Raw genomic sequence first — 12889 nt, 5'->3', positions numbered from 1 at the left:
GAAGGGGCCCTGACCTCCACTGCTACAAGATTGATGAATCATGGTGCATCTCACAGGGCTTTTTATAGTTCTTCATTTGAATGAACTCTCTCTTTTTCTCTCTCTCTCTCTCACAAATCTTCTGACAGGCAAAATTATTGTTAGCTCTAACCATCTCGCTTTGTCCTTTCACACACACGCACGCACACACTGTATGCACGTCTGTCCACAATTTCAAAAATATGCCTTCTGCTCTTTAACAGCCTTTTTTTAATCACCATGGCAATCAGAAAAAAACAAAAAATTAAAACTGCTTTTTTGCTCCATTGATTTGATATTGTTTGATATAATCTCATTGATTTGAGATTTTTTTGCTGTAGTTTCTGGTCTTTTTGTACTTTTTATTTTAAAAGACACTTGATTTTGCATGTTATTTTAAGGCATACAGTTTTCCATTTTTAGAGCACTTTCACTATTTCTGCAGGTTTTAATGTTGGAATTGTGATATATACAATGAAAAATCTAAGCTTAGGTAGTAATATTTAATGTTGAATTGTTTGCATTTAATGTTTTTAAGGATTATGGTACAGTACAACTGCAGGTTTTGTAATAATGGAATAAAACGTGTTTACAGCATCATTAAAATCTTTCCTTTCTGGCAAAATGTCTCTTGTTTTTGTACATATATACACACAAACACACTAACGTTCAAAAGTTAATAGTGTCAGATTTTGTATGGATTTAAAATGCAAATACATAAAAACGATAATATGAAATATTATTACAATTACATTTTTTTTTCTATTTTAATATTTTTTAAAGTCATTTTTTTGTGATGGCAAAGCTGAATTTTTCAGCATCATTACTCCAGTCTTCAGTGTCACATGATCCTTCAGAAATCATTCTAATATGCTGATTTGTTGCTCAAGAAACATGTATTATTATTATTATTATTATTATCATAATTGATGTTGAAAATAGTTGCGCTGCTTAATATTTATGTGAAAACCGTGATACATTTTTTCAATATTTTTGATGAATATACATTTATATGAAATAAAAATATTTTGTAACATTATAAAAGTCTTTACTGTCACTTTTGATAAATTGAATCCATGCTGTATAAAATAAATTTGTAGTATTTTTGTATGTATTTTTTTTTTTAAATAATCTGCTGTCACAGTGGTATTTTTACTTATAAGGGTATATGAATTTATGTAAACACTATACATCAGTTGTATTCGTATTGGCCACAGACCATTGCTTGTGTAAGCGCAAGTTATGTTCTGGTGAGGTTACTTTTCCAGTAGGGATTCTGTATTCTTTGAAGTTTTCCCCTGTCAGCAACAGCACAAGAGTGCCTGTCAAAGTTGCAGCCCAACTGCTTGCTGGGAGACCCACCTGCACAGGTGAAAGGATACAAACAAACACTGGTTGAATATGAAACCCAGAGGATTTTCTCAACAGAGTGTGCGTGCATGTGTGTGTGTGTGTGTGTGTGTGTGTGTGTGTGTGTGTGTGTCTACTCACAACTCCTAGCAGGTTGCTCAAGGCAATGTCTGTGTAAGCTGAAAGTAAGGCTGCAGAGGGAATATATAATTTAGTTGCAGAAAAATAAAACAACACTACAAAGAATGTATCTGTGCATTACTCACCATTTGCAATAGATAAGAGATGGGTTCTCCAACTAAATAAGAAAAATGCCCCCACGACCATGCAACCCAGAGCACCATTAAACCCTGAGAGGCCAGAGTACAGAAAGCTGTACTGCACTGACATAGACATACCTGCAGAGGGCATAAGAGAGAGAGACCGTAAGTCCAGTTATTGACCATGGGTGCGTTTCAACCAGCTCCCTAGCTTCCTTGGCTGTGAATCATCAACACAAATTCGGGAATTAAGGACCCTGTTTTTTTATTTATTGTTTTTATTAATGCTCAATAACATAAGAACATTGTCAAGGAATTACATACAAATAAATATAATAAAACAAAGAGAAAAAAACAATGAAAAACAAAAGATGACATGACAAAGAGACATAACAAGAATGCATACACTATTAAGGACCATGGTTAACTATTGCGACACTGACGACTCAATTTCCGGCTACATGACAACGTCTTTATACAACACTAGGCCTACTGGTATTTATGAACAACAGCGAACTGATATCTTTCTGACTGATATTTTTTCTATTATTTTTAATGTTATTTGAAGTACATTATGATAAGTAGGCCTACTTTGCTTGTTACATACATGTGCAACTATTTCAGCCGTAAATTGTTTATAAATATTAGCTAGATTATGTTCATTACCTGTCTGGCAATGTATGTTTATGCTAAAATAGAATGAAATAATGGTTTGTATTTTTAAAAAAATCTATCGCATGTCATTATTTGTGTGGTGAGTTGCCACACATGATTTGTTTCATGCTTCAGAACTTCCTTTAAATGGTTAGTTCACCCAAAAATGAAAACTATGTCATTAATTACTCACCCTCATGTCATTCCAAATCCGTAAGACTTTCGTTCATCTTCGGAACGCAAATTATGATATTTTTGACAAAATCCCTCCACAGAAGGACATACCCAGCAAACAGACGTCCCTCCGACACTTTCCGTCATGGTTGAAAAATAGTTCCAAAATGAAATTTGAACGGACGTCTTTGATGTTATCTCATTAATTAATTAATTATTATATATTAAACTACACATAGCTGAAAGTCAAAGTAACAATTATACATGCAACTCTAGAGAATTGTAGACATGTACAATCGTATCTGAATGCATTTTAGGAAATGTTCTGTTACATATTTTTAATGATGCCGTCCTATTTTTGGCCAGGGACACAACGTTGCCGTCGGATAAATGTTTGCTGGGTGCGGGTTTGGAAGGACATGAGAGTGATTAATTAATGACAAAATTTTCATTTTTGGGTGAACTAAACTTTTAAGGGAACATAGGCTGCACCCGAAAATGTAAAAATGCTGCCTTTGGAGGATGCATTCCAAAGTATGAAGGTATCAAGGTACATCCGAATCCAGTGTTGCCGTCACGGAAATGAACTCCGCTATTCCCTCCTCTGACCATCGGAGGGAGCCCTCTCCCGAATACTAACACACACACCCCACCACACACTACATTTCCCAGAAGCCCGTACCTTGGACCAATCACCTCTTAGCTGTTGCCAATCACCCGGACTATAAAGGACTCTCTTGCACTTCTCATTGTCGCGAAGTCTTGTATTGCCACGGCGTACATCTCTGAGCGTTTTCTTGTATTATCTGCCTGCCTGTTATTGATCTTGTTTTGCCTCTCGTTTACGATTCTCTGCTGCCTGCCCTTGGAACTCTTTGACTGTTATCTGGACTGTGAGTGTTATCTGCCTGCCCTGACCATTTGCCTGTACCCTGACTACAATTCTGTCTGTCCCTTGCCATTCCTGTTTGCCCCTGTCCGACCTTGCCTGTTGTACCACGCTTTCCTTTAATAAAAGCCTGCAAATGGATCCCAGCCTGAGTGACGAATCATTACAGAAGACTTCGCCGCTACAAGATCCAGCGGCTTTCACCCATCTGTGTTCGACCATGTCAGCCCAAGCCAGCCAGCTCACGGCTCACCAACATCAACTCAACCGCCTCACATCGCTTACTGAGGAGCTGGTGAAGGCGCTACAAGGTCTCCAGGCACCTGCTCCAGCGGCCTCGCTACCACCCGCCGCGGCCGCCATTACCCACGCGGTTGGAACGCCATCACAGGGGAATCCGCGCCTCTCTCTCCCAGAAAAATTCGACGGCGATCCTACCAAGTGTAAGGGGTTTGTTCTACAATGCTCCCTCTTCATTAATCAACAACCCACCTTGTACACCACGGACGCTGGTAAGATCTTCGTATGTTCACTGTTTACTAGTAAAGCTTTTGAGTGGATTACTGCTGTCTGGGGAGATGATGGGGCTGCTTTCCCTTCGTTTGAGTATTTCATGCAGAGATTCCGAGAGGTCTTCGACCACCCCAGTGACGGTAAAGGGGCTGGTGATCGGTTAATGGAATTAACCCAGGGGCTTAGAACGACGGCTGAATATGCTCTTGCCTTCCGTACCTTTGCAGCACAAACGAACTGGGTGAGTGATACACTTAAAGTATGTTTTCGAAGAGGATTATCTCATGAATTACAAGCGGAGCTTGCCTGCCGTGATGAAGGTAAAAGTCTGGATCAATTTATTGAACTCACCATTCACATTGATAACCTCATTCGCTCCCGCAAAGCCAGTCAAAGACACAGCGCTCGTCCTTCTCCTCCTATGAAACCAGAACCCTCAGAACCCATGCAAATCAACTCCTACCACTTATCTGAAGAGGAGAGAAGTCGCAGGTTCACTCACCGTCTCTGCCTGTACTGTGGCAGTCCTGGACACATGAGAAACAACTGCCCAGTGCGATCCTGTCCTGAGAATCCACGGTCGGTGAGTGACACTAAACCCCATTACAACTCTGACTTGTGTGTATCCGCACCCATTACGCTGCTGTTTGATACCCGACGCTTGACCACCCCTGCATTACTGGACTCAGGGGCAGCGGGAAACTTCATGTCCCAGAACTTTGCTCAAGAAAATAACATACCTTTAATTGAGTGCTCTTCTTCTCTCGCAGTGGAAGCAATAGATGGCCGACCGCTGGGGTCCGGACGAGTCAATGCCATTTCACAACAGCTGACCATGATAACCGGTCTATTCCATACTGAGACGATTCAGTTCCATATCCTACCCACTTCCACTTCTTCCATCATCCTAGGTCTGCCCTGGTTGCGCACTCATAACCCCCAAATCTGCTGGAGAGAGGGCCAAATCACGCACTGGAATGAACTGTCAAACTAAATGTTTATCTCACTCACCTCCCCTATCTGTCAGAACAATCCAGGCTGCTGATCCCGACGTCCTCACCGATCCCGCACCAGTCCCCAACTTACCCAACCAGTACCAGGACCTGGCGGTAGCATTCAGCAAGGTGCGGGCCTCCCAATTACCCCCACATCGAACCTATGATTGTGCCATAGATTTCATTCCAGGAACCACACCACCCAAGGGTCGTATTTTTCCCCTGTCACAACCTGAAACGGAAGCAATGAAGAAGTATACTGAAGAGGAACTAGCCAAGGGCTTCATTCGTCCCTCTACCTCTCCTGCCTCCGCTGGATTCTTCTTTGTGAGTAAGAAGGATGGCGGGCTCCGCCCTTGCATTGATTACCGAGGTCTAAACGACATAACTGTAAAGTTCAGATTCCCCTTACCTCTGGTCCCAGCAGCATTGGAACAGTTACGCTCCGCCAAGTACTTCACCAAGTTAGATCTCCGCAGTGCCTATAATCTGATCCGTATCAAGGAAGGGGATGAATGGAAGACGGCTTTCTCTACAATCACCGGCTCTGTCACGGAAACGAACTCCGCTATTCCCTCCTCTGACGCCCTCTCCCGAATACTAACACACACACACCCCACCACACACTACATTTCCCAGAAGCCCGTACCTTGGACCAATTGCCTCTCAGCTGTTGCCAATCACCCGGACTATAAAGGACTCTCTTGCACTTCTCATTGTCGCGAAGTCTTGTATTGCCACGGTGTACATCTCTGAGCATTTTCTTGTATTATCTGCCTGCCCGTTATTGATCTTGTTTTGCCTCTCGTTTGCGATTCTCTGCTGCCTGCCCTTGGAACCTGTTATCTGACTGTTATCTGGACTGTGAGTGTTATCTGCCTGCCCCGACCATTTGCCTGTACCCTGACTACGATTCTGTCTGTCCCTTGCCATTCCTGTTTGCCCCTGTCCGACCTTGCCTGTTGTACCACGCTTTCCTTTAATAAAAGCCTGCAAATGGATCCCAGCCTGAGTGACGAATCATTACGGTTGCCTTCACTTCCTGTCTCCTGAGATATCTTCATCAGATCAATTTTTGAAGGCAGCATAGATGTATCCTTCGCTGCCTTTAATATCCCTATGCGTACCATTCGGTAACAGTTGAGCTAGAAACAGATGGCATCTGAAAGTTGCGGTTTTCTGGTCAGTTTGTGTGTAAATGTATGATTTTTACCAATGTTTTTTACTTCTGTTGTCATTTCTAGCAAGAAATTACTATGGTAGTTATTAAATATTTGTTTAGTTCTCACCTAAGCTCGCTCTATTTTGCTGTAGATCATTAAACGGTTATACCTCAGAAGTCTGTCTGAAATCAGTTTCGTCAGGTACCTTCATTCGCAAATGCTGCCTGCAGAGTCAATGCCTATAAGGCAGCGAGGCAACAAGTCAGCTGCCTAAGTTTTCGGATGCAGCCATAGTGAGCATCGATGCTCCCTGGTTTTCATGGTGCATTGTGGGACTTTTTAGGGAGCGGACGTTTCAGTGCACAGGAAAGATTTTGCGACTGAGACAACCATTAAAATGGCTGACTCCATTTTCAGTCACCTGACTACTCAACTAGGGAGCTGACTGAGACACACCCTATTACTTCCTGTCCCAAATGGCACACTTTATTTGCTCTTACAGTCTTGTGGACTTACAATGGGCACAACATGCTCGTGAAATCCAGGAGACTGTAGGGTGTTGCATTTGTCATTTTCAGAACAGTAAGCGATATGCGGCCTCAATATGCACTTTTGCTCAACCTGCACTGAGCTCTGCAGACTTATTCCAAACAGTCAAAGCGGAATTATGTCACAAAAGTGCTGACCCATAAGAAGACCGCGAGTGTTAAGGGTGCTATTTGAGAGGCCTAGATTATTATGGCCAAGAACCACTCGCTTTGATAGGTTCATTTTGTATTATGTTTCATACCTCCTTGTGACTTTTTTTAAAAAGCATTTACTTGTCTTAAAAAGGCGGTTGCTCACAAGTGGCTGTAATTAATGGGACTACAGAGGTACATTAAGCATCACACCAAAGAGGTAAACTCATCTACTCACTAGTGCGTGCCGCTTTCACAGCCTCATTTTGTTTATAAAAACACTCATTCAAACTATTTGAGCTCAAACTATGTTCATTTGTGAAGATTATCATGATGAAGAAAATGTGTATGAATCAAACTTTTGTTGGTCACGGAGCTTATTTTCTGCAATAATCCAAAAGCCAATGGAAAAATCGTATTGGGTTTTTGTCAAGAGAACCAGGGTGATGCTAACTTACGGTTTAGCCTACAAAAATAAGTCACCACTGCAGCACTATATTAGCTCAGACCTGCCATACTGCTACCAGATAGCCTCTCAAAGCATTTTAGACTTCAGAATGAATTACTAGCATACTGCTTGCTGCATAGTGCATACTGCACAGTATAAATTCTATATTGTCGAGTTCTAACTAAGTATGTGAACCTGTATGTGCAACAACAAATGTTTCAAACTGTATTTTTCTATATTGTTGTCACATTACCTCATAACATTGCAATTATACATTGGGCTCCACAAATATTGGCACCCTTGGTAAATATGAGCAAAACTGAAAATTTGTTTTTGAAATTTCTCCACCTAGTCTTTAATTAAAAATATTTACAAACATTTTACCTTCAATTAAAGTCAAATAGTTGAATGAAAAAGATTCTTATAATTTTTTTTTTCTTTTAAATATATGTATTCCACAATTATTGCATCCTTTCATTTAATACTTTGTGCAACCTCCCTTAGCAAAGAACAGCTCTTGATCTTCTTCTATAATGCGTAATAAGGTTGATGGACATATGGCGAGAGATCAGAATCAGAAAGAGCTTTATTGCCAAGTGTGCTTGCACACACAAGGAATTTTTCTTGGTACTGAAGCTTGTACTTGTACTTGGTGATGTTCCTCAGACCTGTCTAGACTGATGCCGGATTGTTGGATGACAACTGGTTTTTCAGCTTTTCAGAGTAGCTTCTTTTTGATGGAGTTTATAATATTGTGTATCCTAACTAATTGCCCAGGGTCTTTGGAAGAAAATTTGCCCCACAGCCTTAAAGATCCACCACCATATTCACAGTGAGGATAAGGTACTTTTCTACATAGCTATGTTTCTGTTTATGCCGAACTCACCTCTGGTGTATTTTGGTCTCATCTGACCATAAACCTTAGTCCCAAATGGAAGTTCTAGTAATGCCTGGCAAACTGTAGGTGCGTGATATTGATGTATGATGTCACCAAAGGCTTTTTTATTGCAACCTTCCCAAAACAAGTTGTGGTTATATAGGTAAGGTCTGATTTTTTTTTTGAGAAAGTTTTGGAGATTTTCTGATCCCAAGGCCCAACTAGCATCTGCAGTTCTCCAACTTTGATCCCTACAGTTTGTTTGGCGACTCAAACCATCCTCCTCAGTGCGTGTGGGTCCAATATAGACACACGTCCTCTTCCAGTATACTGTTACCATCTCCAGTTGATTTAAACTTCTTAATTATTGCCCAGACAGTGGAAATGAGTATTCCAAGAAAAAAAAAAAATATATATATATATATATATATATATATATTTATTTTATCTCACAGCCATTTCTTGATTTGTGCAGCTCAACAAACTTTTGTCACACATCATTACTGTATTCTCAGGTCTTTCCCATAGTCATGGATGACTATAGGAATTTGGCCTGTGTCACTTCACATTTAGAGCCCAGTGAACAGAATGTTATGACTTATCACTTATGTGTTCCTGATCACTAAGGTGAACTTAAAAACATACCATATAAATGGAAATATGCTTCAGTAATATTTTTACTTAGAATTTGTAGGGGTGCCAGTAATTTTGGCACACATATTTTGGAGAAAACTATATGTATTTAATTTATTCCACATTTGTATTTTGTGTAAATTAACTTCAATTAAAGATTAGATTTTTGTGAATATTTTGAATGAAAGACTAAGATAGATTTTCACAGACAGTTTTGCTCATATTTACCAAGAGTGCAAATATTTGTGGAGCCCCCTGTAAATACACAAGTCCAGTTATTATTTCAGAAATGAATATGGTTATTTTGCATGCTTTATCCAAGTTTGTATAAAACTAATGTCTTTTGGCAGTATCAAATACATGAGTCAAGAAACTGTCAAATACTGAGGTCAACGGGTATTCTGTGCTTACATACACAACATATGCACATAACATACGTTTTGATTTTTAGTTTTTTTTTTTTTTTTAAATAGACTATTTGATATCTGGTGTACAGTACACTAAGGAATATATAAGTGGACTTGGGTTTGTGGTTGTAGTTCTGTTTGTGATCTAAAGGTGGCAGTGTATTTTTAGTCTATAGTTGCTGCCCCTATGTTCCTGTCCAAGCTTTCAGACTTCACTAACCGCCCACCATTCCCTAGAGTTTTCTTTTACCATAGCACATCTTTCTTTCTCTCTCTAATGCTCTCTCTCTCTCTTTCTGCATTTTTCTGCAGAAATGTCTTTACAGTAGGCCTATCTGATATTTTATATATTTGCATGTGCACATGCTCACATTTGATAAGCTTTTTGGCTATTTAAACAGGCGAGGCTTTGGAATATATATTTATATTACTCAGCAACGATCCACATACTGAACAAGAAAGCTCTGACCCTGATTCTGTCTGACAGAAGATTAATAAAACAGTTCTGTCATTCAACAGTTAACCTTCAGAGAAAGCCATGTTCACCTTCGCCTCAATTTACCCTGTTTTATTTGTACAGCTGCCTTCATTGAATAGCTCTTAGAAGCTCTTGCTCTCTCAGAAACCAAGATTTGTTTACTTGATCATTCTGTCTGTCTGTCTAACTTGGATGTTTAATTGCTATAAAATTTAGACATGTCCAACAGTTACAAAATATGCATTGCCATTCAACACCAAACTTGAAAATCAAATCAGAATATTGTAATGATTTCTGAAAGATCATATGACACAGAAATCTACACAGGAATAAATGACATTACAATTTTAAATTGTAATAATATTTCACAGTATTACTGTTTTTACTGTATTTTTGATCAAATAAATGCAAGCAGCCCGAGTGAGCATAAGAGTCAAAAACATTAAAAAAAAAATGTTACAGACCCAAAACATTTGAATTGTAGTGTACAGGTGCTGGTCATATAATTAGAATATCATCAAAAAGTTGATTTATTTCACTAATTCCATTCAAAAAGTGAAACTTGTATATTATATTCATTCATTACACACAGACTGATATATTTCAAATGTTTATTTCTTTTAATTTTGATGATTATAACTCACAACTAAGGAAAATCCCAAATTCAGTATCTCAGAAAATTTGAATATTACTTAAGACCAATACAAAGAAAGGATTTTTAGAAATCTTGGCCAACTGAAAAGTATGAACATGAAAAGTATGAGCATGTACAGCACTCAATACTTAGTTGGGGCTCCTTTTGCCTGAATTACTGCAGCAATGCGGCGTGGCATGGAGTCGATCAGTCTGTGGCACTGCTCAGGTGTTATAAGAGCCCAGGTTGCTCTGATAGTGGCCTTCAGCTCTTCTGCATTGTTGGGTCTGGCATATCGCATCTTCCTCTTCACAATACCCCATAGATTTTCTATGGGGTTAAGGTCAGGCGAGTTTGCCGGCCAATTAAGAACAGGGATACCATGGTCCTTAAATCAGGTACTGGTAGCTTTGGCACTGTGTGCAGGTGCCAAGTCCTGTTGGAAAATGAAATCTGCATCTCCATAAAGTTGGTCAGCAGCAGGAAGCATGAAGTGCTCTAAAACTTCCTGGTATACGGCTGCGTTGACCTTGGACCTCAGAAAACACAGTGGACCAACACCAGCAGATGACATGGCACCCCAAACCATCACTGACTGTGGAAACTTTACACTGGACCTCAAGCAACGTGGATTGTGTGCCTCTCGTCTCTTCCTCCAGACTCTGGGACCCTGATTTCCAAAGGAAATGCAAAATTTACTTTCATCAGAGAACATAACTTTGGACCACTCAGCAGCAGTCCAGTCCTTTTTGTTTTTAGCCCAGGCGAGACGCTTCTGACGCTGTCTGTTGTTCAAGAGTGGCTTGACACAAGGAATGCGACAGCTGAAACCCATGTCTTGCATACGTCTGTGTGTAGTGGTTCTTGAAGCACTGACTCCAGCTGCAGTCCACTCTTTGTGAATCCCCCCCACATTTTTGAAGGGGTTTTGTTTCACAATCCTCTCCAGGGTGCGGTTATCCCTATTGCTTGTACACTTTTTTCTAACACGTCTTTTCCTACCCTTCGCCTCTCTATTAATGTGCTTGGACACAGAGCTCTGTGAACAGCCAGCCTCTTTTGCAATGACCTTTTGTGTCTTGACCTCCTTGTGTAAGGTGTCAATGTTCGTCTTTTGGACAACTGTCAAGTCAGCAGTCTTCCCCATGATTGTGTAGCCTACAGAACTAGACTGAGAGACCATTTAAAGGCCTTTGCAGGTGTTTTGAGTTAATTAGCTGATTAGAGTGTGGCACCAGGTGTCTTCAATATTGAACCTTTTCACAATATTCTAATTTTCTGAGATACTGAATTTGGGATTTTCCTTAGTTGTCAGTTATAATCATCAAAATTAAAAGAAATAAACATTTGAAATATATCAGTCTGTGTGTAATGAATGAATATAATATACAAGTTTCACTTTTTGAATGGAATTAGTGAAATCAATCAACTTTTTGATGATATTCTAATTATATGACCAGCACCTGTATATAAAATTAATAGAAAATAAAATGATTTGTGTTTTTGTTTCACTGAGGTTAATGTCATTCCCTGTGTTTAGTGTTCTTGGACTTTTATTTTGATATTCTTGCTGTGCCTGTGTCAGTACCTGTGGTTTAGTTCCTGTTAACCTTTGTTTGTTATTCACTTTCACCTGGGGAGTATTCCAGAAAGCAAGGTTATCTTACTGTCAAACATACAATCTTGGTTGATTAACCAAAACCTTGCTTACTTGAGGTATGCTGGTTCCAAAAACGCATCTGGGAGTTAGTTCAGCCAACCCAGAGTATCTGTGCTCTCTCCTTCTTAAACATATTCAAAGAGATTGACAGTGCAGAGTTGTTTGGAACTACTGAGAGCTCCATGAAACACGTGACCACAAGATCAAAGCATGTCACAACTCTATTTTTCAACGGCTCTGATTAGATCCATGTTGTTAGATCCATGTGGTTTGTAATGATCTTATAACATCGCCAAAATCGCACAGTCTGTAGCAGGGATTAGTAATTCTAAAGACATTGATTAGCTTGTTCAGGGGGATATTCCAGAAAGCAAGGCTCACTTTTGATGCAGTTGCACAGACTAATGGCGTTTCAGCCCGGCAAAAAAGGGCGGGGTTGACTGCCTATTTAAGACATACAGAAACGCCATCAGTCATAATCTTTCTCCTTCACCGCATAGATCATCTCGCTGCTCCAAAGAAGACTGAAGCCACTCTTCTCGTCTCTTCTCAATGTAGAAACGAGCTTCGCAACGGAAACACGACGCTTCAGCAAGCAAGAAGACGAACAGGCACTTCATCCACTCTGTCCCGTAAGGGCCCTCAGAGTGTATACTGAGTGCGCTGGCCAGTTACGGCAATCAGAGCAGCTGTTTGTCAGCTATGGAGGCCGCACTAAAGGGCTGCCAGTTTCGAAGCAAAGACTCTCCAGATGGATCATAGATGCGATAGCGCTGGCTTAAAAGTTTATGGATTTGTTGTGCCCCTGAGTAGTGAGGGTTCACTCCACTAGAGGTACAGCCTCCTCTTGGGCGTGGTCCAGTGGAGTCTCTATTGCAGATATCTGTGCGGTGGCCAGCTGGTCCTTGCCATCCACTTTCATCAGATCTTACAACCTGGACATCCCTGCTCTTCAAGCACGGGTGTTGTCAGTCTAAAATACTTAAGTATTATGTAGCAGGCTCTGACTGTGGTCTGAGGCTCTCTTTATACAGCTGATCAAGGGGCCCTCGAATC

At 40.3% G+C, this 12889-nt stretch overlaps 1 protein-coding gene across 1 annotated transcript in view; it reads right to left on the bottom strand.

Annotated features, from left to right (window-relative positions):
- Positions 1-446: 446 nt before the first annotated feature.
- Positions 447-12889, bottom strand: part of si:dkey-183c6.7 (urea transporter 1) — a 44228-nt gene continuing 31785 nt past the window's right edge. Inside the window, exons 6-8 of the mRNA XM_051901151.1 lie at positions 1635-1766; positions 1510-1559; positions 447-1380 (exon numbers count right to left, since the gene is read on the bottom strand). Of these exons, the coding sequence (XP_051757111.1) occupies positions 1204-1380; positions 1510-1559; positions 1635-1766 (359 nt within the window). The 3' untranslated portion in view covers positions 447-1203. The remainder of the gene's footprint in view (positions 1381-1509; positions 1560-1634; positions 1767-12889) is intronic.

The sequence above is a fragment of the Ctenopharyngodon idella genome, chromosome 7 (assembly GCF_019924925.1).
Source record: "Ctenopharyngodon idella isolate HZGC_01 chromosome 7, HZGC01, whole genome shotgun sequence".
Taxonomy (NCBI): Eukaryota; Metazoa; Chordata; class Actinopteri; order Cypriniformes; family Xenocyprididae; genus Ctenopharyngodon; species Ctenopharyngodon idella.
Note: the sequence above shows the minus strand (reverse complement) of the source record. Positions and strands in the feature narration are given on the sequence as shown.